The sequence below is a fragment of the Monodelphis domestica genome, chromosome 7, assembly GCF_027887165.1.
Source record: "Monodelphis domestica isolate mMonDom1 chromosome 7, mMonDom1.pri, whole genome shotgun sequence".
NCBI classification, from domain to species: Eukaryota; Metazoa; Chordata; class Mammalia; order Didelphimorphia; family Didelphidae; genus Monodelphis; species Monodelphis domestica.
In genome coordinates this window covers 236,242,085-236,269,080 of record NC_077233.1, presented here as the reverse complement: position 1 = coordinate 236,269,080, position 26,996 = coordinate 236,242,085, and the positions used below count along the sequence as shown (strand labels likewise).

General features: G+C 33.8%; 1 protein-coding gene across 11 annotated transcripts in view; it reads left to right on the top strand.

The window, feature by feature from the left end:
- Window positions 1-26,996, top strand: part of ECPAS (Ecm29 proteasome adaptor and scaffold) — a 145,200-nt gene that overhangs the window by 59,282 nt on the left and 58,922 nt on the right. For all 11 annotated transcript variants that reach the window (XM_056806589.1, XM_056806590.1, XM_056806597.1 and 8 more), the window contains 10 exons: window positions 237-405; window positions 4,054-4,193; window positions 5,548-5,629; window positions 6,124-6,243; window positions 9,830-9,915; window positions 10,216-10,294; window positions 17,421-17,470; window positions 19,525-19,591; window positions 19,716-19,838; window positions 21,201-21,304. In XM_056806589.1, the coding sequence (XP_056662567.1) occupies window positions 237-405; window positions 4,054-4,193; window positions 5,548-5,629; window positions 6,124-6,243; window positions 9,830-9,915; window positions 10,216-10,294; window positions 17,421-17,470; window positions 19,525-19,591; window positions 19,716-19,838; window positions 21,201-21,304 (1,020 nt within the window). The remainder of the gene's footprint in view (window positions 1-236; window positions 406-4,053; window positions 4,194-5,547; window positions 5,630-6,123; window positions 6,244-9,829; window positions 9,916-10,215; window positions 10,295-17,420; window positions 17,471-19,524; window positions 19,592-19,715; window positions 19,839-21,200; window positions 21,305-26,996) is intronic.

The window sequence follows — 26,996 nt, the reverse complement described above, 5'->3', positions numbered from 1 at the left end:
GAAAAAAAACACCTTTTTTTTTTGGCATTGTATTATTAGTAGAGATTTGTCATAAAACAGAATGAAAAAACATTGTTACAATAGACCACTTATTGGGGTATGGAGATAATTTTATTATTCATATATTTCTTTTTAATGAAATTTTGATTTCTGATATACATTTATTCCATTGAGATTAAAGAAAAAGGTAATTCATCTCTTAACAGAAGAGTTAAAATTCCATTTTTTTTTTCTAGATATGTGTTGAATGAATCCCAGAGTAGGCAGAATGTGCCTTCTGGACAGGGATCCTCTTCCAGTGGTGCTGGAGGCTCCGGGATTCCACAGCCACCTCCAGGAATGAGTTTTTATGCAGCAAAGAGAGTCATTGGGGACAGTCCATGGACACCTGAACAGTTAGAGCAGGTATTGCACAGCTCTGCATTAGGCTTTCTTCATGTACACATATTATATAGGCTTGGTCTTATCCAATGTCTGCATTTTTTTTCTCTCCTTTTGCTTTAATTCCTTTTTCTCTGTCAAACTTCTCAACAGTATAAAGCAGGGTGTATATATATAGTCTTAGGGCATTCTAACTTGTTACGTACAACCTTTTTTCATTGTAATTTATAAGTTCTGTCATTTTATAAGATACATCATATGGTATTTTCCTTTGGTAAGCTGATTTTGGGGAATTTAAAAGTGATAGTTTCATCATTATAAAAGTAATGTGTCTTAGATAATATTCTCTACAAAGTCTGATTATCAGACCAATATGACCTAATAGCTTTCTTTAAAGAGAAATATTCATAAGAAATAGGCAAAATAGCCAAATACTTCAATTTTGAGAATAAACATGGCTATTGATATTAAAGAAATACTTACAAAGGATTAAATAGAAAGTACTTAAATTTTAATCACTCCTATTTGTAGATTTGTTTCCCACTTTTCCTATTGCATCTAAAGAAGCTATGAGCTATTCCTTTTTATTAATGTTTGCATTCTTAAATTGATCAAAAAATGATTTTCCTCATCTCTTGAAAAAAATTTTTTTAATTTAAATTCTTAAAAAATTAAAAAAAAATTTCCATGTTTACATGACTCTTTTCCCTGCCCTCTGCATCAGTTCCTGGAAATTCTCCCAGCTTATATAGAAAGCCTCCAGATCATCAGTCCTTACAGCACAATAATATTCCATCACCATCATGTACCACAATTTGTTCAGCTGTTCCCCAATCGAGGGACACCTCATTTTCCAATTTTTTGCCATCACAAGGTGCAGCTATGAATATTTTTGTACATGTATTTTTCCTTATTATCTTTTTGGGGTAGAAACCCAGCAGTGCTATTGCTGGATCAGATGGTACGCAGTCTTTTAAAGCCCTTTGCGCATAATTCCAAATTGCCTTCCAGAATGGCTAGATTAATTCACAACTCCACCAGCAATGCAGTAGTGTCCTGATTTTGCCACAACCCTTCCAACATTTATTATTTTCCTTTACTGTCATATTGACTAATCTGCTAGCTATGAGGTGGCCTCATATCTCTTTCAGTCAGGAAGGATATTTGTCTCATAAACATGTGAGAAAAATAATTATTTCAAAAGAACGTTATGTTGATTGGACTAGTCTTTATATTTCCTTTACCCCCCTTTTTTAATACAGAAGAAATAAATTGGATTAAAAATTGTTAAAACCAACATACTATAATTGTTTGATTTAATTTATATAGTTTCTCAGCATCAGACCTTGTTTTTAAAGAGTAAACAATGTTTTTGGTTAATTTTGATTTTAATACATCCTCTCCTTTTAACTTTGTCTGGATGACATTCAGATTACAGACTTTCTTTTCATTTAGACATATTGTATCATAGCTTTCTATTTGTATTTGGGAGAAATAAAGCATTCTTAAGGACCTTATAAGTCAAGTTAGAGCAATGTATAAGGAGCATACAGTGGAGAGACAATTTGAAGAACTTTAAATGCCAAATTGGGAGTTAACATTTATACTGGAGAATAAGGGGCCCCTGGAGTCATTTGATCAGGACAAGATAACACGATCAGACCTATTCTTTAGGAAAATCATCTTGGCAGCTGTCTTGCTGCATTTTCTTGTAATTTCTCTCTTCTCCACACAGCTCTGTGGAGGCTGGATGGGAATGGGGAGAGATTTGAGGCAGGCTGATTGGTTAGATGGCTATTTCATTAGTCCAGGCAAGAGGTGTGAAAAGGGCCTGAAGCTGGCAGTGTAATTAGAGAAAAGGGGGTGTCAGGATGTCTCAGAACCTCTGTGGTGAAGGGAAGAATCTTTGTCCCTGGATACCAACTTACTTTACCCTCCCTTGACCATCGCTGTCCTAGAACCCATCAGGCTAACCAAACAACAAGGAGAGCCACCCCTACCACTAGCATTTGCTCATGTGAATGGCTCTATTTGCTGCCTGATCATTCCCTCCTCTGGTCTGGACTGGACAAGAACCCATTTGGATTGCTGAGAGGGAAGAACGACTTACCTCCTTATCTTCTTTCTTGTCTGTCTTGCTTGACTCATTGCAGTTAAGAGTTTGAAGAAGGCAGAAGTACAAATTCCATTCACTATGTTTCCTGCCACTCTCTATTAGGAGCCTGTGGATTTTACAGTCCATGGCCTGGAGTACCCTGGCTCTGTCACAGTGACTATTTAAGTAACCTCTAGGCTTTGCTATCCACCCTTTTATTGTGTGTACTCTTAGGACCTGTGAGCCTTTCCATCTGCATAGAGATGATAAGTGAACTGATGGGATCACTAAGTGAGAGAGGATAGAGAGAAGAGAGAAGAGAACCAATCATTGGGAGAGTTGGTGGGAGTGACATTATCCAGGACGACAGTGTGCAATGGTGTAGAAAGGTCAGGAAGAAGTTGAGGGTAGAAAAGGGACATTAGATTTGGTGAGGTAGAGAGAACTGGTGGTGTTGGTGAGGGCCTGGTTGTTGAGATTAGATAATAACGTGTTTAGAATGAATTCAGTTTTGTGATTTTTTTTCCTAGCTTGTGTCAGAAGTATTGTGATTAGGAGTGATAGTGGGAATGATTGATCCAGGTTTGGAATGAGGTGTAATTAGCATTAGGACAGAAAGTCAAGGTAGAGTGGAAGATAGCGTAGAGTCTAATTTGTCCACTAAAGGATGGAAACAGAGAAGGGACAAGAGAGTAGCCAGTTGTGTGTATGAGGGTGACCTGAGAAAACACCAAGACATGGAGGAAAATGGTGGGCCACAACAAGGTTAGGGCCATAAAGAATAGGGAAAGATAGGTTAAAAAAAAGACCAAGGAGAAAATTCTCTTATTGATTTAACTAAAGAAATTTCAAGTTCTCTGAAGCTCTTTGAAAGTTGCAAGAAGTATCCTCTTATTTTGTAGCTTCTTATTCTAGTGAAAATTGTATTATATCCATTTAAACTATAGATTGCCTCTTGAATGTATGGTATTAAAATTTCATGTGCATTATATTTTTTTCATGTTAGAATACAAAATTGAACACATTGTCTTCCTAAAAGGAAAATATGTGATTAACATGGACATAATCATATTGAGTTATATTCTCATAATATACCAGATATGTTATTTTTTGTAAGGCACACACTCAAAAGCTTATCCAGCTTAATTTAGCACTTCCCAAATCTTGTGGTTTGTGGTGTGATAAAGGATGAATGGTTTGCAAAAATTGAGAGGTGCAAACCATTCATCCTTTATCACAGTGGGCATAGCCTCCAAGAATCCTGAGTCTACCTTTATGCCTTGAAAAATCATCTGAGTAGGCTTGGGTGGAGTGCTTTTGTGTGTGTGTGTGTGTGTGTGTGTGTGTGTGTGTGTGTGTGTGTGTGTGTGTGTGTGTGTGTGTACACATCTGTACTTCTGAAAAAAATCTGAATATATAGCTTAACAAAATAATGTGATACAGATGATTAATAGATATGCATACTCAAAATGTGTAAATGTAAGTGAATTTTTTGTTACAATCCCATTATTTTTACACTTCCCAAACCTGATTCAACTTCCCCATTTAAAACTATTTTTTAACTATTTTATTAACAGTGCAAACTGGGTATAGTAAAATTCATAGAGGCTGAGCAGGTGCCTGAACTTGAAGCTGTTATACACCTAGTGATTGCCTCTAGTGATACACGCCATAGTGTCGCCACTGCAGCTGACTTAGAACTGAAGAGCAAGCAGAGGTAACAGTTTGTTGATCTTAAAGTTTTATATATGTGAAAAAGGTAGTATTTAAAAAATACTACTGAGTAAATTTTGAATTCTATAAACTGAATGTTCATTATAATAGTTGAGTGCAGAATTTGACTTCTACAAATCTTAGAGACAAAAAAAGAAACAAAGTTTAGGCATACTGTTTTAAAATATTTTCTCCAATAACATGTAAAAAAACAATTTTTGACATTCTTTATTTAAAAAATTTTTTGAGTTTTGAATCCTTTCCCTCCCTCTCTTCCCTGTCCCTGATATGATATATATTTTACATGTGCAATCATGTAAAATATTTTTCCATATTACTTCTTAAGAAACTGAATCTAATGCCAACTGGGCAGTGGGGCCTATTTAAAAAAACAGAGAGAGGAAGACAAATTTTTTTTATAAGGCCATTGCTAATTGGTGAGGGAATTGGCTGTAGCATCAATAGAGTTTCAAAATAGATGCTTAAGGAATAGTGTGAAGATGGGTTGCTGTGGGAGGAAACATTTTTGGGCTTTTAATGGGAGAAATTCTCCTCAGTGTGGTAACCCTCAGCTTGTAGATTAAAGAAAGAACCTAAGATAAATCCCATAGAGAAGAAAGAGAAACTTGGGCAAGTATGTCATAACCTTAATTTACTTTTAAGGTAGTTCCATGATGACATGATTACATATGACATATATGAATTCCTTCATTGTCTTTTTGTTGTGGAGGGAGAAAGAAAAGAAAATTTATTTTGAGCACTAAAGAAAAAAGATCCCCAAAATATTGATTAACTTCCTTTGTGGAATCAGTAGTATAGTTTGTAACATGCTGATTCTATGAAATATCAACCATAACTGTTGTTAGGGCTAATATAGTTGCTTTTTATTCCATATGATCTCTCTCTCTCTATATATATATATATAATACATTATCTAATTGCTTTTGCTAAACTTTAATACATCAGAAATGAAAGTATTATTCAGAAAAACTATTTAAATAGCACAGAGAATTTGATTTCTAGGCTAAAGAGAAGTTTCTCTAACAAGGAAAATATATAAATAGTGATGTATAAGGGTGAAGTATTACATAAGCTTGAGTAAATACTTAAAACTTGTCATAATGCTTGTATGTGAATAGGAATGAAGCACAAGTAAATGCTATAGACGTTTTTCCAGTGATCAGATTCTTTTCAGTAGTAGCTTGAAACATCCACAATGGGGTTATAACTTTGCCACAGATTAATTTCCTATTTTGTTTAGATTTTTAGTAACAAATGATGAAGCTACAGTTTTATGAAATGTAAAAATGAATAGCAAAATTCTCCATTTTAATGCATTGAATTGAAATATTCTGTAGCTTAATTGACTGGAATAACCCTGCAATCATTAACAAGATGTATAAAGTGTACCTTGGGGATATACCACTGAAAACAAAAGAGGTATGTATGTATGTTTTTTGCTTTCCTTTTAATGAAAAATATTTTATTCATTTGAACTATATTATATTGGCACTGATTCTTCATGTTTGTTTTGTTCTAAGTTTATTGTTTGCTAGAGTAACAAGCACATGAATTATTCTGTGAATAAACTCTGACTCCTCCTCCTCCCGCCCCTTTGTAGAATTTAATCTCTTTTTTTCCCATATTATACATAACTGGTAATGATGAATTCATATTGTATACAGAACAGGTATCTCTCTATTCCTGACTTTAATTATGAGGCTAGTTAGATGAGCGTAGAGTATTTGTTTATGTTGGGTTTTTTTTCCTCTGTAGTTCTAGTTCTAGTAAGATTAAAAATGCTGCAGAAAGAAACAATAACTCCACCAGCACTTCTGCCTTTGGTCTCCAGTCCTCTGGATTCAAGGTTTCACTCAGGATAAGATGAGAATATTAGACTCAACTAATTCTTATTAATGGAATATCTCTGACAGGGAGCTGTTCTGAAACCGGAACTGAAAAGAGATCCTGTCAGCACACGTGTTAAGTTAAAGATTGTTCCTCATCTTCTGAGATCTAAACAAGCTGCTGAAACCTTCCCAGCCAACATTCAGGTAATCTCTGCCCTCGCCCCCTACAAAGAGCCTGGCATGTTGGCAGTGTATCCTAATACTTGGGCCTTGTGGATTTCCTTTCTACACTAAGTGGGAGCACTGAATTGAGTATCCAACAACATGGATTCAGCTCCTGAGTAGAGTTTACTTACTGTCAGACCTTGGACAAATCATAAAACCTCTTGAACTCAACTTCTTTATTTGTGAAATGACAGGGTAGGACACTAGATGACTTCTAAAAAGTCTTTTCCAACTCCAAATCTGTAATCTTCTGATACTGTAATTTGGGGCAGTCAGCAAGTAAATTGGTGTATTTGAAGAAAATGAATAAGGTTTTCAGTATTCTCCCCTTTTTAAATTATGCATTTTTAGCTACAAAATTATACCTTTAATCTTTTTAGAGTGTTGTTCTATGTTAGAGTTAGACTGTTCTAATATTAAGTCTTATTCTATAGACTGTAAAACTGCTATAAATAAAAAAATTCAAAACCAACAATCATTTATTGGGGATATGCTAGGGCCATGTTGGCAAACCAATGGCATGCCTGCCAGAGCTTAAAGGAGAGAGCTGCTCTCCTCTTTTTTTCTTTTCTTTTTTTTTTAAATTTAAATTTTTAAATATTTTTCTGTTGTTTACATGATTCATTTTCTTTCCCTTCCCTGTCCCAGAGCCGACAAGCAATTCCACTGGGTTGTACAAATGTTACCACTTGATACCTGTTTCCATATTATTTATTTTTGCTATATAGTGATTTTATAAAAAAAAAATTTATTTTAAATCCTTACCTTCCATCTTGGAATCAATACTATGTATTAATTCCAAGGCAGAAGAGTGGTAAGGGCTAGTCAATGGGGGTCAAGTGACTTGCCCAGGGTCACAGAGCTGGGAAGTGTCTGAGGACAGATTTGAACCTAGGACCTCCCGTCTCTAGGCCTGACTCTCAATCCACTGAGCTACCTAACTGCCCCTATACAATTTTTGGGAAGATATTTTTACCAGTTGTGCATCTCATAGTGAAATTAATAATTGAAAGCGTTTTGAACTCTTCTTGCTCAGATGCCCAAATAATCGTTTTATTGTTTTATAATAATAATAATAATAATAATTAGCATTTCTATGTTTTAAGATTTGCAGTGTTTTATATATATTGCCTAATTTTATCTTTCCCAGGATACACATTGCTTTTGAGATAATCCCATTTTAAGTCCCAACTGTGAATATTCTTTATTTTTAGCTTTGTCTGTTCATACTACATCATATTGTTAGAAAAGCCGAAGAGAAAAAAAAACCCAACTGATCTGGCATATCTGTAGAGTCATACTATTCGACTACCTTTCATTCCTTGCCTCTGCTGAGCAACTCTATTGTTTGCCTTTATAACTTTTGACTAAAACTTTATAAGATTTGTTCTTGACCATCTTCTCTCTTGAGGTTCAAACTGACCTTCTTTCACTTTAAAATTAATACTTTCTCTGTTTATTTCACTGAGACAATCAAGACAATACCAGAATCTCTACACTATGTCAACTTCTTTACCTCAGTGTATATATTTTCACATTTAATTTTTGAAAGTGAAAGTGAAAGGGATGATTTGCTGATTATCCTAAAATTTACCCCTTTTTACCAGCTTTCTGAATCCTGTCTCTTGTTTACTCCTTAGTTACCTTGCTCTCATGCTTACTTTTTACTTCATTTTGTTTTTGGTTATGCTTTGTCAAACCTGAGCCCAAGGTTAATCTTTGATACTATTCTGCAAAAATTTATTCCACCAGTCAGTGACTACCTCCTACTGAATCTAGTGACTTCTTACTACTCATCTTGTTTTCTCTCCTACATCCGATCACTTTTTGAAACTCTTGCTTTCTTAAAAAATACTTGTATCTTAATATTTTCTCCCTTTGTGACACTTTGCTAGTGCCCTTTTGCTCTCTAATTGTATGTATCTTTAAAGGCTCAATCCATAACTCTATACTTAATGTGTTAGATGTCTCAATTACTTAAAAAATTTAAATATTTCATTGAAAACTTGTTAGATTCTGTTAGTAACTTTTTTAATTAATGTCATTTATAAAGTATCATTATAATATTTTAGTCATTCCCTCTAAGTCCCAAGTAGGATTCTTGGTCTGTTAATTCTCATTCACTTGTCTCATCGTGCTGTAGTTAGTGTCTGCTTTTCTTGTAGTTCTTTTTTTAACCTTACATTGTTTTATAAAAATCCTTCCATAATTCCTTATATTCCTTATACTTACTAGTCTTAATTACAGCATACTATTTATAAATTATATCATCCATTAATATAACTTGACTTATTTATCTGTTCCAGTAGTGGTATATGCTTGGGCTTTTTCTTGTTTTTAATGACATTTTCAGGTTCTATTTCCAACAGTGGAATTTTAAAGTCAAAGGGTGTGATTATTTTTTCAGCACCCTTGCTCATTCTAGCACATACATTCCTTGCCATCGCCTTATACTTTGCAGCATTGGAAAACCAAATTAACTTGCCTCTTTCCTTCCCACCTCTCTCGTTTTTGTCAAAAAGCACCTCTGTTTGCCACTGCAAATTCAACTTGAACATGTACTGACCATCTTCTTTTTCTTCTTATTCTCTCTCCAGAGAAAATTCTGTTATCAAATACTTCAAAATTTTCTCCAGTTAGTCTTTCTCTATTACATTTCTATTATCTTAGTTTGCCATTTTGTTATAGTAGCTTTCTCTCCTCTTGCCTCTTCCATCTTCTTACTCTAATTCACTTTGTCAATTGCTCTTTCTTTACATTTGTTCCAGTTTACATTTCTTTATTTCCTCTTGTATAGCATCTACATTCAGACAGGCACTTCAAGAACTTTCATGATCTGGTTCTACCATATTTATCTATCTCTGTCATCTCCCTATTTATTTAGTAACTTCCTCTAGTCAAATGGGAACCTTTACATCTGCCCCTTATATAAGCTGTCTTTTTCCAGACTAATTACTTTTGTTCAAAATATTCATTTTGCCTAGTATATGATTTTTCTCTCAATCATTCCCAAAATTCCTACAAGATTAAAGTTTGTTTCATGATATTTGTTACACGATGCTAATGAATTAGTCTTACTTTTTGGAAATTGAGTCTTTGTGTGCTTTAGGGACTAGGATGCTTAATGAGATTTCAATAACTATTTTTTTTTTCAGTTTAGCTGTGATTACTTTTTTGTTTTTTAAAATAAAAAATAATAATTTAGATTTCCATAATGCTGTATTCTGCAAAGCACCTGCCTCGCAATAGCCCTGTGAAGTAGGTTGTACCCATATGATTACTCTTCCTTTTATTTATTTTTATTGTTGGTCAGTAGTTTCCATATCTATCTCTCTTATTGGTGAACTTTCCTTATAACAAAGAAGTGGTGCATTTTTCCAACCCTTTCTGAAACCAATTTATCTTAATATTTCAAAACCAGGAACTACCTATTTTATTATAATAAACTTTATGTATGACTTTTAAGAATTAAGTCTTGAATCCATACAAGGGATCTAGTTTGGAAATAGTGAATAATTTTTTATAACAGAAAGTTTGGTATCTGACAGTTTTCTCTTCCCCATAGGTGGTGTATGATGGACTGTTTGGAGCAAATACAAATGCAAAATTAAGAACATTATCCTTACAATTTGTCCATCATATTTGTATAATGTAAGTTTCTCAAGCTCTTTGTATGGAAAAGTTATTTTAAATGATTATAGATATTGTATTTGTCATATATATCCATTTTACTCCTTATATAGATAAGGAATAAAATTATTCACTTTTTAGAAAAATGGGAGCTAACTCAAAACTTTCTTTCCAAATGGTTCAACCATAATATCTCTCTTTTCTATAACTGCATTTAAAATGCTTGACTTAAAAGACTAAGCAGTGACATGAACTGGTATTTTGCCTTTATGTAAGCAGTAGGCATAATTTGTATTCTATATTTTTTGTTTTTCATTTTAGATGTCCAGAAATCAAGATTAAGCCATTAGGTCCAATGCTTTTAAATGGCCTCACTAAACTAATCAATGAATATAAAGAGGTGAGTGGCTTATCTTTACACATATTAAAATGATGTATTGTAAAAGTTTGGCTTTTTAAAATGGGATTTATATTCATAATTGTTTGGGAAAAGAAAATCTGGTTATTTCTAAATATAGCTACTGAAAACCAATTTTAGAATCCTTATGGCCATTAGCTTTGGCATGTATTTGAACATAGTTTTCATTATTTGGGGACTATATTGTTGATGTTTAAAACATGTTTACCTGGTTTCTTGATGGCTTATGTTTAGTGGGGTGTAATTTCTAGCAGTTTTTGTCTTATTGTCTTTATATGTCACTGGGTGAATTCTTTGACTGAAGCAATCCATGAAACTAATCAGAATATAAAATGCATCTTAGTCTTGTATTACTTTGCCTTTGCTTCTACTGCACCAATGCTTTTTAACGTAATTTTTAGGTAGTACATAAATGTTAGCTTATCTGTTGGTATTTTAAATGTGAAGAGTTAACTGTTGATCTAGTGAACATAGTACTAGGAGAACTGGATCCAGTTAGTATTGACCAACAAACCAGATGGCAAAATGAAGTTGCAACTACATGGAAAGATGGTTTACATGCTTTCTTTGGAGAGGTACCTTAAATAGCTGGCACAGTTAGTGCATTCAAGAAATATAATTTCAGGGGACATTTATTTGGTTGTCATACTGCAGTGCTCATGATAAGCATTTGCAGTATGCAGTGTACCCTCTTCATTGACGGTAATTGCAGCTTATTCCACATATTTTACAGAAGATAGACATAGCGAAATTCTATGAAGAACTTGATGATAGTCTCTAAATCAAATTCACATGTAATATAATATTTTGTGATTTCACTGTGACAGTGGGCATAAGGAAAGACTGCAATATTAGTTTATTGCGAATATAACATGTGAAGCAAAGGAGAGAGGTCAAAGAAGGTTCACTACTATATATCATGAATATTTCAAGAGAAAATTAGATGTTAGACATGGCATGAACTAACAATAGCACCTACTGTATGTACGTATATCATCTCACTTAATCCTTTCAACAACCCTGGGAGATGGGTACTGTCATCCCTATTTTATAGATGAGGCAACTGATGCAAACAGGTTAAATGACTTGCCCGGCATAGCCGGTAAGCATCTGAGGCAATATTTCATATTAAATCTAACAACTTCAGAATTGGTGCTTTATCCATTCTACTACCTAGCTCATATCTGTGGATAGCCAATAGAGGTGATGCACTAATGTAGACCCATGGCTGGACATTGCTTTGAGCATGGAATGGAACCCAGGAAGAAAAGTGGGACAGAGGCTGCCTTTGGTTCATGGCAGAGTGGTTTTAATGACCCCAAGCTTTTCCCTAAGATAGCAATATTCTTTTGGTGATGCTGCCTGGTTGCAAATTGTAGAATATCAGTTTCCAAAGAAATAAGATAATAGGATTATAGAGTTAGAGTCAAAAGGGCCCTTTCAAATGATATAGTCCAACCTCCTAATTTTAGAATGAGATTTTGTAAAGGTTTAGATGATAAAAAGGTTCAAGTAACTTGACCAAGGTCATATAATTAGTGTCAGAGTCAGAATTTGAACCCAGGTTTTCCAGGCTTTAAATATATGACCCTATACATGATACCAGGAGTTTTTACCTGGGGTCTATGAACCCCTAAGGGATTGTGAATAAATTTCAAGATATCTGTAAACTTGAATGAAAAAAATACATTTTAATTTTTATTCACTTCTAACTGAATTAGTGTTTCCTTCGGTTTTGAATTTAAAAAAATTTTGAGAAGGACTGTTTATATGATGAGAGCAAATGATAACAAAGGACATTCCACATTTTCCATTGAGATTCACATAATAAAAAACATTTTTAGATGAAAGACCTCTTACTACATTTGGCAGACTTGAGGATGAATTTGACTTATAAGAGCAAATGAACAAATTCACAAAAGTTGGAGGGCATGACTTCATTGCAATTTACATTGTTGGAATGAGTACCCTCATTGGCGAAATCATAGATCCATTGAAATATCCATTTTTAACCATAGAGATAGATTGATTACTCATTTTCCCAATTTACTGTAAGTGATGAGACAAAACATATTTCTGTTACATTTTCCTTAACTATACCTTTTTTAATAATCTGAGGTTACTGTAGGTGAACTAGCTTAGGCTTGGATTTATGATTTTCTCTTATAATATAGCTTTTGTGATTTGTTGCTAAACATGATGCTTAAATGTAATATATGAAAACATCTTTGCCTTAAAAATCATACATTAAAAATGGTAGTTCCTAAAGTGTGTACTTTTAGGCAGAGTGCAAATTCTAGTCTTTTCTCTAGCCGGTTTATATATCAAAATATATGATAGGTCTAATTTTTTAAACCATTTAAAATAATTTCCAGTTTCCATATTTTCTCCCGTCTTCCAACTCCTCCCATACTCATTGAGAAGGCAAGAAATTTAACACTCATTATACATATGAAATCATATAAACCATTTTGTCATTATTCCTCTCCCATCCCTCACCCCCAACCTTTCCCCCACCAAAAAAAAAAAAGAAAAAAAAAGAAAAAAAATATGCTACAGTCTGTACTCTGGCCTTTTAGTTCTTTCTTGAGGTGGATAGCATTGAACATCATGAGTCCTTTTATGACAGGTTTGTTTTAAGGGACAATGTTTAACTTGAAAACTGTCTATCGATAATTACATAAGACTTGATGACATCTGTTATTTTTACATTAAAGATAGCAGGGTACTTTGAACTGGCAGGAGGGGAAAAAAGTAATTTTAAGAAGTACAATTTTTGTTCAACTCCTCAAAATTACACCATTGTAAGAACTTTCTTTCTTTTCTAAAGTTGCATAATGTGTGATTGAGATAGCACTTTCTAAGTTGTCAGCACTTGCCTCTTCTACAAAAATTACATTTTCCTTTTGAAATTTGGGTTGCAAAGGATAGAACCAGAATGGTGGAGAAGGAAACTTTATAGTCAGGCTCACCCATTATTTCCCTCCAAACAAACAGAAATCTTTAAAATAACACTTCAAATTAATTTCTGGACTGGTACAGCCAACAAAAGGTCAAAGTAAGAAATTTTTCCAGCACAAGACAACCTAGCATGTTGAAAGGAGGAAATCTATGACACTAGGTGGGGGCTGGCCTAGCAGCCCCAGCATTGGATCTTAGAAGTGGCATTGATAACAGTGGCAAGTAGGAGCTTCAGGAATTCTCAGCCCAGAGATAGTAAAGGGATTAGATAGCTGGTCAGAAAGAGATAAAGGGACCCCTGTGCTGGCATTGGGCACAGGACTAGCTGTTGTTGCAATGCTATTATCCTTTCTCACTTCTAGATCTCAATTCCAGGGCAGAAAGGAGCATTTGCAGTCTTAAGGAATCAGGAACCTTTCCAGGGTAGGGTCAGTCAGTGCTCAGGCCACACCTAGGTAGCACCCAGAACTAGTTCTTAAAATAGGGATGTAAAAATGCTTAAAGTTTGGGATGGTGCCTCACCCCCCCCAGAAGAGAGGGCAACTTTTTAACATAAAGTTCAAAATCAAGAAATAGGGTGGAAAAAAATGGTCAAACAACAAAAAAAGTACCTGAAATTTACTATAGTGACAGGGAAGATCAAGATATAAACTCAGAAGATAGTGAATTCAAAAGAGCTACAATCAAAGCCTCAATTGCTAGAAGAGCAAAAAATTATTTTTAAAGTCAGTGGTAGAGGAAAAATGGAAAATGGAAGCAAAGAATCATCAAAAGACAATACACACACATACACAGACAATTAACAGCTAAAAAGAGGCAAAAAAATACTAAAGAAAATAACACTTTCAAAATAGTATTGGCCAAAGGGAAAAATAGTGTCAAAAGCTCACAAAAGAAAAGAACTCAAGAAATAGCCTGTGCAGTAGCTAGGTGGGCTCAGTTGATTGAGAGCCAGCCTCAGAGAAGGGAGGTATTGGATTCAAATCTGGTCTCAGACACTTCCTAGCTGACACTGTGCTAGTCATTCAACCTAGCCCTTACCACTCTTCTGCCTTAGAACCAATATGTATTGGTTCTAAGGCAGAAGTTAAGGGTTTAAAAAAGAAAGAAAGATAGGCTGCAAAAATAAGCAAACAACAACAAAAAGAACTTGACTATAAAACTTTACTATGGTGGCAGAGAAGATCAAGGCAAGCTCAGGAAGAAGATAATGTCAAAACAGTTACAAGCAAAGCCTTGAAGAAGGGGGAAAAAGTGAATTGGACCCAAATATAATAAGGATTTCTGAAATAGCTAAAAATGATTTAAAAAATTGAAAGTGGTAGAGGAAAATTGGGGAGAAATTAGTTATGCAAGAATATGATAAAAATGCTATCAACATTTTGGTCAAACAGATAACATACACATAAACACACAAGAAAATAACACCTAAGAAGCCAGAATAAACTAGATGCTAAAAAATACAAAAGTTCACTGAAAGAAATAATTCCTTAAAAGTTAGAATTGGACAGTTGGAAGCTAATGACCCCATGAGATATCAGAAATTAATAAAACCAAGTCAAGAAATGAAAAAAAAATAAGAAAATGTGAAATACTTCATCAGAATTCTAAAAATAGATTGAGGAGAGATAATTTAAGAATTATTGGACTATGTGAAAGCCATGATAAAAAAAAAGAGCCAACATATCATACATATTTAAAGAAATTGTAAAGGAAAACTATCCTGATATCTTAGAACCAGATGGCAAAATAGAAACAGAAAGATCCTGAAATATCCAAAATGAAAATTCCCAGGAATACTATAGCTAAATTCCAAAGTTCCCAGGTCAAGGAGAGAAAACTGCAAATAGCTAGGAGACCATTCAAAATCCAGAAAGCTACAATTAGCATCATACAAGATTTTGCCTCTATCATATTAAAGGAGTAGAATATGTATTTTGAATATATTCTGGAAGAAAGAGGAGCTAGGATTACAATCAAGAATCTCCTACTCAGGAAAACTGAATATAATCCTTTAGAGGAAAAAATGTATAGCTAGTGAAATAGAGGAGGTAGAGGAGTTTCAAGCATTCTTGATGAAACAAATAGAGATGAATAGAAAATCTTTTACATGTAAGACTTAAGAGAAAGCATAAAAAGGAAAAAATGAAAGAGAAATCAAGAGATTAAATAAGGTTAAACTATTTCCTCTGGGAAGCAGATATAGTTAACTATCATTATGAGGGCAATTAGAAGAAGTTTGCATAGAGGTTACTGATATGTTGATTTTGTTGAGGTGATTTAAAAAAAAAATTAGAATAGTGAGAAAGAGTGAATGGGGAAAAATTATCTCCCATAAAAGAGGCATACAAGAAAACTTTTAAAGTGGAGGGAGAAATAGTGGTAATGGGGGTGACAGGCAACTTCACTTTCATCTAAACTAGTTCAAAGAGGAAAGACTATACATGCACACTTAGTTGGGTATAGAAATCTATCTTATCTAACAAGAAAGAGAAGGGATAGAGGAGAGAAATGATTGTGTGACGAGGGAAAGTGGGTTTAGGTGAGCAGTGATCAGAAGCAAAACAAACTTTTGAGGAGGGACAGGGTGAAAAAGAGAAAGAGAAGAATAAAGAGACAAAAATAGTATGGAGAAAAATACACAGTTAACAATCATAACTGTGAAAATCAGTGGGATGAATTAATCCATTAATTGGAGGCAGATAGCATAATGAATTTGAAACCAGAATCCAAGAACATATTGTTTACAAGAAACACACTTGGAAGGAAAGACACATTCAAAGTTAAAATAAGGGGCTAGAGCAGAATCTATTATGCTGTCACTGAGATAAAAAAGGCAGGGGCAGCAATTATGGTATCAAATAAAGCAAAAGCAAAAACAGACCTAAGTAAAGGAGAGAATCAGGAAAACTACATCTTGCCATAGACAGTGAAGTAATAGCAGTACTAAATATATAGGCACCAAAAAGCAGAGCATCCAGGTTCTTATTAGAGAAGTTATGTGTTATAAGAGGAAATAGAAAGACTATAATAGTGGGGGACCTCACCTTTCCCTTGTCTCAGCTAGATAAATCTGAAAGAAGCTAAGATGAATGGAATTTTAGAAAAACTCTGCAGAAAATTGAAAGGGAATAGAAAGGGGGTATACTTTTTTTTTTCTGAGCTATACATGTCAACTTCACAGAAATTGTTCACATATTAGGACTTAAAAATCTCAAAAACATGCAGAAAAACAGAAATGTTAAATAGACCTTTGGGACCATAATGTAATAAAAATTACATTCAATAAAGGGCATTGGAAGGATAGATTAAAAATAATTGGAACTTAATCTAATCCTAAAGAATAAATGGGTCAAAGAACTAATCATAAAAGCAATAATTTCATTACAGATAATAACAATAATGATACAACATGCCAAAACTTGGGATGAAACCAAAGTAGTACTTGTAGGAAATTTATATCTCTAGACATGTACATCAGTAAAAGAATGAAAAAGCAGTTCAATAAATTGGTCATGCAGCTAAATTTTGATTTCAGGCACATACATAACTTGAATGACTTCATCATATTCTTTATAATTGATGCTGCTGGATTTTCTAAAGCTATTTAACTGAAGCTACATTTTTAAGACTGTACAATATTTTATATTACAGTAATTGTGGATCTTTAAAAATTACTGTATATAATTTTAAAATTGAGATATTATGACAGCATTTTTAAAAGGACAAATTATGGACTAGGATGTAACATAGCTTTTAACCCATTCTTTTATGCTCAATAGGTTTATGACTTATTAGCATGTTGTCTTCCCTGTTTAGAGAAGGCAGATTTTAGTACTTAATGACATCATGTGGGAGAATATACTGTTAAAATAATCATCTCAAAAAATAGCTATGGAAGAAGAAACATTAAGTTTCAGCTGTGATCTCATGATTTCTTTTCTGATGTAAGATTTTGACAGAAATGTTTAAAAATTTTGAGTAATGTGTTGTTTAATTTTGTTAAAATTTGCATGTATAGATTTTAAATCTAGTAATTGGAAGGATGAAGAAAACTAAAGGTTTTATGGAAGGTACATATTATTTTAGTGCTCTTTCAGACATTAGTTTTTCTTAATACCTTGTCATCTTTTAAAAAAAATTATAGGATCCTAAACTACTGTCAATGGCATATTCAGCTGTTGGAAAGCTTTCCAGGTGAGTAAATTATTTTCAGTAAAATTATCTGTGTCCTATCTAAGGGAATTTGTAAGTGTATGGCATTTAATATTTGTAGCTAAGAGATGGAGAATAAATGTGTCTTGTCAGAATATGAACAGAAACTTTTTATTTGTTTGGTGGTATGAGAAAGGAAAAGAGTATGGGGATCTGTGTCCTGTCTATTCCATGCATTTCTTCCCTCCATTCATGCTATAGTCCAGTCAAAATACTCTTTTTTTTTTTCCTGTTCTTCAACTTTGCTGCCTTTTCTCGGGTTGTCTCCTGTGCCTGGAATATACTCCCTCACCTCTGCCTCCTCAAATCATTGTTTTCTCTCCAAAGCTCAAGCAAGATCTTCCTTTATCCCTACCCCACACCTCATATTCTAAGGTCTTCCTGCCCCTGAATTTAAGTGTTGTTTGCTTTTTTTTTGTATGTGTATATAGATGTGTATTATTTATCTGATTGAATTTAAGTTCCTTGGGACAAGAGACTTTTAAAATTTTATCTTTGTTTTCCCCTGCTTCTAGCATAGTGCCTGATATATAGTAGGAACTTAATGAATGCTTGTTGATTAGTTATACTAATATGTTACAGAATTATTAGGAAGAACAAATGGCTATTGATTTAATAAAAGTCTGCCTTAAGCATTTTATATTAATGCAGTGCATTTGCATTCTAACAATAATATATTCCTACTTTTAAAAATGTGTTTTATGTTAAAAGTGATTTCCTTTACTTATGTTCATTGTAATTATTGGCTAGAATCACATGGTGCTTTGAGGCAAAAAGGGAAGTAATTTAAAAAAATAAAGTGTTTAGCCTTATCTTTTCTCAAATCATAGAATTGTAGGATTATAGATCTAGAACTGGAAGAGATTTCAGATGTCATCTAATCTTACCCCCTCATTCTACAGATGAGGAAATTTATTTGACCTGTCTGCATTCATTAGTAATATAATATTTAGCATTTGAGTCTAGATCTTCTTATTGCATAGCTAGTTCTATTGTTGCTTCCCTTCCAATTTGCTCATCTCACATTTATTTATTTATTCATTCATTCATTCATTTATTTATTTTTAGTCAATTTAGAGCATTATTTCTTGGTTATAAGAATCATATTATTTCCCTCTCTTCCCTCTCCCCACCCTTCCCCTAGCCAACACGCAATTCCACTGGGTATTACTTGTGTCCTTGATCAGAACCTATTTTTATGTTGTTAATGTTTTGCACTAGGATGATCATTTAGAGTCTACATCCCCAATCATATCCCCTCAAATCATGTAATCAAGCAGTTGTTTTTCTTCTCTGTTTCTACTCCCACAGTTTTTCCTCTGCATTTGGATAGTGGTTTTTCTCATAGATCCCTCCAGGAAGTTCAGGGTCACTGCATTGCCACTAATGTCCATTACATTTGATTGTGCCACAATATATCAGTCTTTGTGTACAATGTTCTCCTGGTTCTGCTCCTTTCACTCTGCATCACTTCCTGGAGGTTGTTCCAGTCTCCATGGAATTCCTCCACTTTATTATTCCTTTTAGCACAATAGTATTCCATCACCAACATATACCACAATTTGCTCAGCCATTCCCCAATTGATGGGCATCCCCTCATTTTCCAATTTTTTTGCTACCACAAAGAGCACAGCTATGAATATTCTTGTACAAGTCTTTTTCCTTATTATCTCTTTGGGGTACAGACCCAGCAGTGCTATGGCTGGATCAAAGGGCAGACAGTCTTTTAGAACCTTTTGGGCATAGTTCCAAATTGTCCTCCAGAATGGTTGGATCAATTCACAACTCCACCAGCAATGAATTAATGTCCCAACTTTGCCACATCCCCTCCAGCATTCATTACTTTCCTTTGCTATCATGCTAGCCAGTCTGCTTGGTGTGAGGTGGTACCTCAGAGTTGTTTTGATTTGCATCTTTCTGATTATAAGAGATTTAGAACACTTTTTCCTGTCCTTATTAATAGTTTTGATTTCTTTAACTGAAATTTCCAATGTGTTCATTTTAAATAATTTTTTTGCATCTTTTTTTTTTTGTAGTCGAATGCCTCATTTATTTACCAAGGACATAGCTCTTGTACAGCAGTTTTTTGAAGCATTGTGTAAGGTAGGTGAATAGAAATATTAAGTAGAATTTTTTTGCTCAGATTACTTCCCTACACTGAAAACATTCTTGATAGAAGAGATAGAAATACATTTTGTCTTTTGTCCTTTTTTTCCTCTCCCTTTAGGAAGAGCCTGATACTAGACTTGCCATTCAAGAGGCTTTATCTATGATGGTTGGAGCATATAGTACTTTGGAAGGAGCCCAGCGTACTCTGATGGAGGCACTGGTGGCTTCATACTTAATAAAGGTAGGATCTGCAGTTTTAAAATTCAAATATATTTTTAATGTTCTCATTCCTTTCAGAACAGAGAAAGCAATTAATTTTTTTCACTTGTCATAATGGTATAGAGTCCATAGAATTTTTTTTTTGTTTTGTTTCCCACTGTAACAAAGTTCTTTTAATTTTAGAGAAGGGGAGGGGCTGATGGTGGTATTTTTGGTGTAGTCTGGGATTAATTCTTCCACAAGGAGCTAGCCATTCAGGCTTAGTTGCTTTAGTACTCTTTCCCTTAAAATAAGTAGTGCTTTATTTATTTAAATAGCAAGTTAGCATTTGAACCTTCTGATATTGTACAAACATGTGTATATATGTACAGTGGAAAATAACAAAATAATGAAAATAAGCAAACAATTGTGTAAACTTCTTTTTCATTCCCTTGTTTGCCATGAATGATGAAAGAATTCTGAGTACATTTGCCTTTAGACATTTTGTCCTACTATTGATAGGAGGTGGAGAGGGATCAATTGATAGGGTAGATTAAATGAGTGTGAAATTAATAAGAATTTTGGGGTCAAGTGGAAGTATGATCAGTATAATTTTAAAAATTTGACAAAATAAGTTTATCTATTGGCAGTAGCTTAGAAGTTTGTTTTGAGAACTTTAGTTTTAGGATAGCATGGCGGAAGAAGTAGGATATAATATTTGTACCATATTTACAAGGGATGCTCGAGGTGTAGTTATAAGTACCATTGATGCATGGTGCATATGGTTTGTGATCATTAATACTGTTTGGCTCTCTCTATTTGAGGGTTCCTTAGAACATGCATCCCTATTTAGTAGCTTCATTAAGAGAGATTGTAGTTCCTTATACGACAAAATTGCCAAGCTTGAGATAATTGACCTTTTACTTAGAAATCTATTACAAATAAAAAAATCCTGATTTGATCAAGGAATTTAGACTGTTCTTTGAAGTTTACAGTCATATTTAAGTTAAATTAGGTAGACAGAGCAGTAAGCGCATGCAGTAAGGAGAGTATCTCCTCTTTGTTAACTAATTAATAACTGCTTTGTTTTTATATCCTCTTTGCATTTCCACTTTTGCTAGAGCTTTTAATAGAAAGAAGTTAAATGGTTTTTGAGGGAAAGATCATTGAGAATTAGTCCTCAGAAATGAAAAGATTAGGTTATTATGGTAATATAAAACAACTTTATTGGTTGTAAAGTTTGTGTCATTAGATCTATTAAGATTTATTTGCTTATATTTAGAATTTTAATATGGCTAATGCTTTTTCAAAAGGAAACCATATATCTTTAAGGATCATAGTTTAAAGTCAGTGTCTGTTTAGATGAGTTGCTGATAATTGATTTGTTTTTTATTTTATCAAATAGCCTGAAGTCCAAGTTCGGCAGGTGGCTGTGAAATTTGCCAGCACAGTGTTTCCCCCAGATCACATACCTTCCAGATACTTACTTTTACTAGCTGCAGGAGACCCGTAAGTTTCATAATGTGTTACCCAAAACTTGGATTGAGTTGTAATTACTTAAAAGTTTTGTCAGATTATATACATGTTTAGCAATGCCCTCCATTTGGATGAAATCTTTTATAGAACCAAGCATAACTTCTTGAGGGGTAAAGGTGAGAGTTAAGTAAGGTAAGCATTAACAAAATTTGAGGGACTTTAATGGAATTTCTTGAACTGAAATATTGGAATGGTTGTAGAAATAACATTTCCCTCAGATATAAGAACAGAATGGGTGTGGCTGGCAAATTTGTTAATAGAAGAACATATATATATATATATTCAGATATTTCTATGGACTACTTTCTTGCCAAGTGGAAAGACTATCTTACAAGAAGACCAGAAATAATATAGTCTATGGCAGGTTAAATAAACCCAAGAATACCATTTTGGGTCAGACCATTAATAGCACATTTAGCCCAGTATTTTGACATATGGTTAATGTCATGGTACTTTACCTTATGAAATTAACCTAAAATGTCTGGTGATCTCAAGCTTTTCTCATAATGAGTTCATTTGCAGAATGGTAATACATCCAATCCTGTCTTCAATATGTATGTAATTTTTCCTTTACTCTGGAATTACATCAATATATCATCTTCAGCATTTGATTTTGAAAGAGTATTACTTTAGAATATAGGAATTCCCTCCTTTTCTTCTCTGTCCATTCCTGGAAATTGTGTTTTAAAACAGATTATTTTATAAGAGGAACAATATTATAATTGTAATGTCACAAAAAGAAAGATAGCTAAAACAAATTCACCATGATAATTTAAATAAAATTGTTAATTTCCATTAAGTGAGCATAATTGTTCTAACTGGGTGAATTCTACAAGGGACTTCCTTGTACAATATACTGTCTTTTCTTCTGAACCTGATTTCACCAACACAGGCAAATCTGGATAGTCTCTAATCCATATTCACATAGGTTACTATGTGGCTAGTCCTTTATTGACAATGCTTCCTTAAGTGTAAATAGAGTACATAACAATATTTCTAGTATATCAATATAACTATGATATAAATTAAATATTTACTCACATTTTTTGCTTTCTGTTTTAATATTTGGGGAACATTTGAATGCCTGAGATTTCTTTTATTTTTTATATCAATTTTATTTTGTTTTCAGTTCAAAATTCTCTTACTCCCTTATCTCCTTTCCCACCCATTGCGAAGGCAAGAAATGCAAAATCCTTAGATTTGAAATCACACAAAACAATTTTCCTCATTAGCTATATTCCAGAAAAAATAATTGAAAAAGAAAGGAAATAAAAGCTTCAATCAGTACTCTTGAATCTATCCATTCTCATGGGATTTTGTTAAAAAGCCATCCTTGGAAGTATTTATCTAATAACTTTGTCAGTATCTCCAGTGCCTTTGTTGTGAAAGTAAGTTGTTCCCAAATATTGTAGTGAATGCTCACACAAGTTGTTTGTTGATATCATATTACTTTCCAAAACATTAAAAAAATTAATAAATATTTATGGACAAAACATTATGCTGTGGATACAGAGATAAAATGAAAAGAAAGATACATTCCTTGCCCTCCAAATCAGTGAAATAAGATATCTTTACCAAACTTGACAAATACCTATCATCTTTTATTTTATATGAGAAATGCAGATTTTCAAGTAAAGAGATTATTTCTATTTCTGACAAGGGAAGTTAGGCTAGACCAGGCATTATTTTCTCTTACTCTTTCCCTGCTCCTCAGTCTAAATCTCTGTTCAATATCCAGATCACACAAAGCCACTGGAAACAGCAATAGTGACCCACTGACAAAGCACTTTGATTCCATTTTCTTATTTGATCTTTACACAAAAACCCAGAGATAGGTGGACCAAGCATTTTTTAGCCATGGGTTTTTTTTTTAACCCTTACTTTCAGTTTTAGAATCAATACTGTGTATTGGTTCCAAGGCAGAAGAGTGGTAAGGGGTAGGCAATGGGGATTAAGTGACTTGCCCAAGGTCATATAACTAGGAAGTATATGAGGCCAGATGTGAACCCAGGACCTATGATTTCTGGACCTGGCTCTCAATCCACTGAGCCTCCCAGCTGCCCCCCCTTTTATCCCTGTTTTATAGAAGAGTGAATTAAGATCTCCAGAGGTTAAACAGATAGCCCAAGGTCACAAAGGTAGTAATTATTAGAATTTATAATAGAACTTTTTGTTTTCTAACTAATGTTTAATGGTTTTTCCATTAGAAAGCTACTAATCAGCAAAAAAATACTACTAAGTCAATTTACCTGACACTTGGTTGATAGATACTATAGCATTCAAAATGCTGAAAAAATTGAATTATAAAATAAAACTGGTAAAGCTGAGTACTTTTTATATACTTATCACTTTTTTCTATCATGGATTTTTATTTTATAATTCTTTTTACTTTAGATCTGTAATTTTATTAGAGTTGTGATTTTGTTGGTATTGGGAGCTATCACTGTAAAACACTACCATGCAGACACCAACTTATTTGTAATTTAGTCTTTTAAAATTAGGATAGCTTTAAAAGAAGTCAAAGGGATAAAAGGTGACTTGTTCATAGTCACACAGCCAATGTTGTCTTAGATTTCTCCCATTATATACTCATTTCATGTTCTTCCTCACCTTCTACTCATTTCTTTGTACTTCTTAATCTGGTTTTACACCCTAATACTCAATTGAAATTGCTCTCTTCATGGATACCCATCAATCTTTTATTTTCTAATTGATTCTTTATCCTAATCAACAGTGGCTGTTTGCAAACTTCTTCTCAAGCCCCTCTACCTAGAAGATGAGTACATTTTCCATGAGTTCTCTCTCCTTCCTCTTCCCTTCCCTGCATCTCACAATGCCTTGGCATTATCCCCTATTCTCTCTTACATTCATTCTTCTAAATGCCAAGGTTAGTTATACTGTCTCAATATTTTTCTAATTAAATAAATGTTAAATTATGTCTTAGTAGAGTTTAGGCTTTGAAGAAACCTTAGAAGTGGCCTAGAAATATCCCCACATTTTATAAATAAGGAAACTGGGGGCTTGAGAGATTATATGATTTCTCCAAAGTCAAAGTTTAGTAAGTAGTAGAGCTTGAATTAGAATCCAGATCCTTTTGACACCACATTTTTTAACTCATCAAATGTTTATTTATATGCAATCTAGATGCAAACAATGATAGTTTTTATAGCATATTAATATTAACTTTGTTTTATCATTCTAAATGTAAAAGCTTTAGACAACATCCATTGAGGAGGCACAATATTAGAGTAGCTGAATTATAGCAGTGTTAACAGTTTCACTGTGAATAAACTCAGAAATTCTAAATGAGTTAAAACCAAATGGAAAGACAGCACACAAGTTCTTTTTGAAAAAGTGTAAAAGGAATTTTAAAAATATGTATACAGAAGTAACAAAAGAAACCTCAATTTCATGGTTATCTTCCATCATACTCTTGATCCACATAAGCAAATTGATCACCATTAATGTAATTGAAACTTGGTAGTAATGGTCTTGTTTTATTCCTGAAGTCCTTGAAGTTGGATGATTTGGCCAACATCATACAAACAGGAAGTGACAAAATCAAGATTTGGATCAGATCTCAGAACTACCAAGTCCAGTGGTCCTTTCACTATGCCATAGTGATTATACCTTCACAGATGTTCAATTATTAGATATTCAAGTGAAAGTCAGTTTAAAAATGAAATATCTGTTTGTAGTCATACAAATAGAATAAAGGTAAAAATTGATACCAAAATAGAATAAAGGTTAAACTTGATTAGACATTGAGTCATTAAAGCAATTTTTGTTAGATTCTTTGCTTTCTATTCTAGTAAAAAAACTCTTAAGACAGAAAGGCAAGGACTAGGCAAGCAGGGGTTAAGTTACTTGTCCAGGGTTATATAGCCGTGCTGTGTCAGATTTGAACCTCAAATTTGGAGACTTTTTGGGATCAGTTTTCAAGATGTGTCAATTCAGGGACATGATGGTGCATTTATCAAAAAAGATGACAGAGGGACAGCTGGGTGGCTCAGTGGATTGAGAGTCAGGCTCAGAGACGGGAGGTCCTGAGTTCAAATTTGACCTCAGTCACTACTTAGCTGTGTGACCCTGGGCAAGTCATTTGACCCCCATTGCCTAGTCTTTATTACTCTTCTGCCTTAGAACTTAGTATTAGAACTAATAGCTAGTAAGAAGGTAAGGGTTTATTTGAAAAAAAAATGACAAAAATTAGTCACAGGCAAGCCATAGACCTACTTTCTCATCTTTAAAAAATGTTTAAGCATGGTCTATACATACAGATACTTGATAGAAAATGTAATAAGGGTACCAGACAGACTTTCATAGAGAATTTTATATAGCATATCAGATCAATATAGTTTTGCAATTGACTTTAAGGTACAAAGAATCTGAGACACCCATCATCTATTTTCTTATTGCAAAAAAAGCACTTGTTAGAACAAAGTCAGCCATCCTGGCTATTCTCAGAAAAGATTTCTCCCACTCACACAGATCTAGGTCAAATATCGATGATATATATAACTAGGGAGATAGCTTTGATACTTGGTGTTCCTCTAAACACTGAACACATGTAGCAAGAAGATAGCTTTGGACATTGTGTTCCTGTGGATGGTGTAATCAAGTGGGGCCTCCTACTTCATGTTCCTCTGAACACTCTGAACTCATAAAAGGGAGAGAGTTTTGTACATTCACTATTCTGAGTGTCAAAATCAAGTGGGCCATCATTTAGAAAGACATGCACATGCTCACTAAAAGTATTCAGTATCATAGAAGGTATCTTGTACAAAGACCAAATAGACTTCTATATTGAGTGAATTTAACTGTCTTAATTTTTATGTTATTTTTATTTTAAATATTTTTATTTTATTGTTATGCAAAACACTTCCATATATATTGGTCATTGTTGTAAGAGCAAAGTCATACATAACAAAACTGCAGAATAAAACCATAAATACAGTGATGTTAAAGACAATTCCAACAGTTCTTTCTCTGGAGGTGGACAGCACTTCCTATTCTATGCCTTTCAGGATTGTCTGAGAATAAGATTTCGCAGATAATCACTATCCAATATTGCTGTTATTATGCACAATATCTCCCAGTTCTGCTTATTTCGTTCTGCATCCATTCCTGCAGATCTTTCCAGCTTTTTCTGAATCATCTTGCTTATTTCTTATAGCACAATAGTATTCTGTTACCAACATGTACCACAATTTGTTCAACCATTCCCCAGTTGATGGACATCCCCTCAATTTCTACTTCTTTGCCACCACAAAAAGAGAAGCTGTGAATATTTTTGTACAGGTGTGTCTTTCCCCTTATTTATTATCTTACTGGGATACATACCCAGTAGTGATATTACTGGATCAAAGGGTATGCACCCCTTTGGGTATAGTTTCAAATTGTTCTCCAGAATCATTGGATCAGTTCACAACTACACCAACAATGCATTAGTGTCCCAGTTTTGCCACATCCCCTCCAGCATTCACCACTTTTCCTTTACTACTATATTGGCCAATCTGATAAATGTGAGGAGATTTTAATTGTTGTCTGTGGGTTAGTCAATAAGCATAAAGAGCTTACTCTATAGTAGGCTGTGCTAAGAGGTGGGGTTAAAATATATGGGAAGGTGCTTTTTCAGGGGGACTGAACTCTTTAGCTTCCTTTA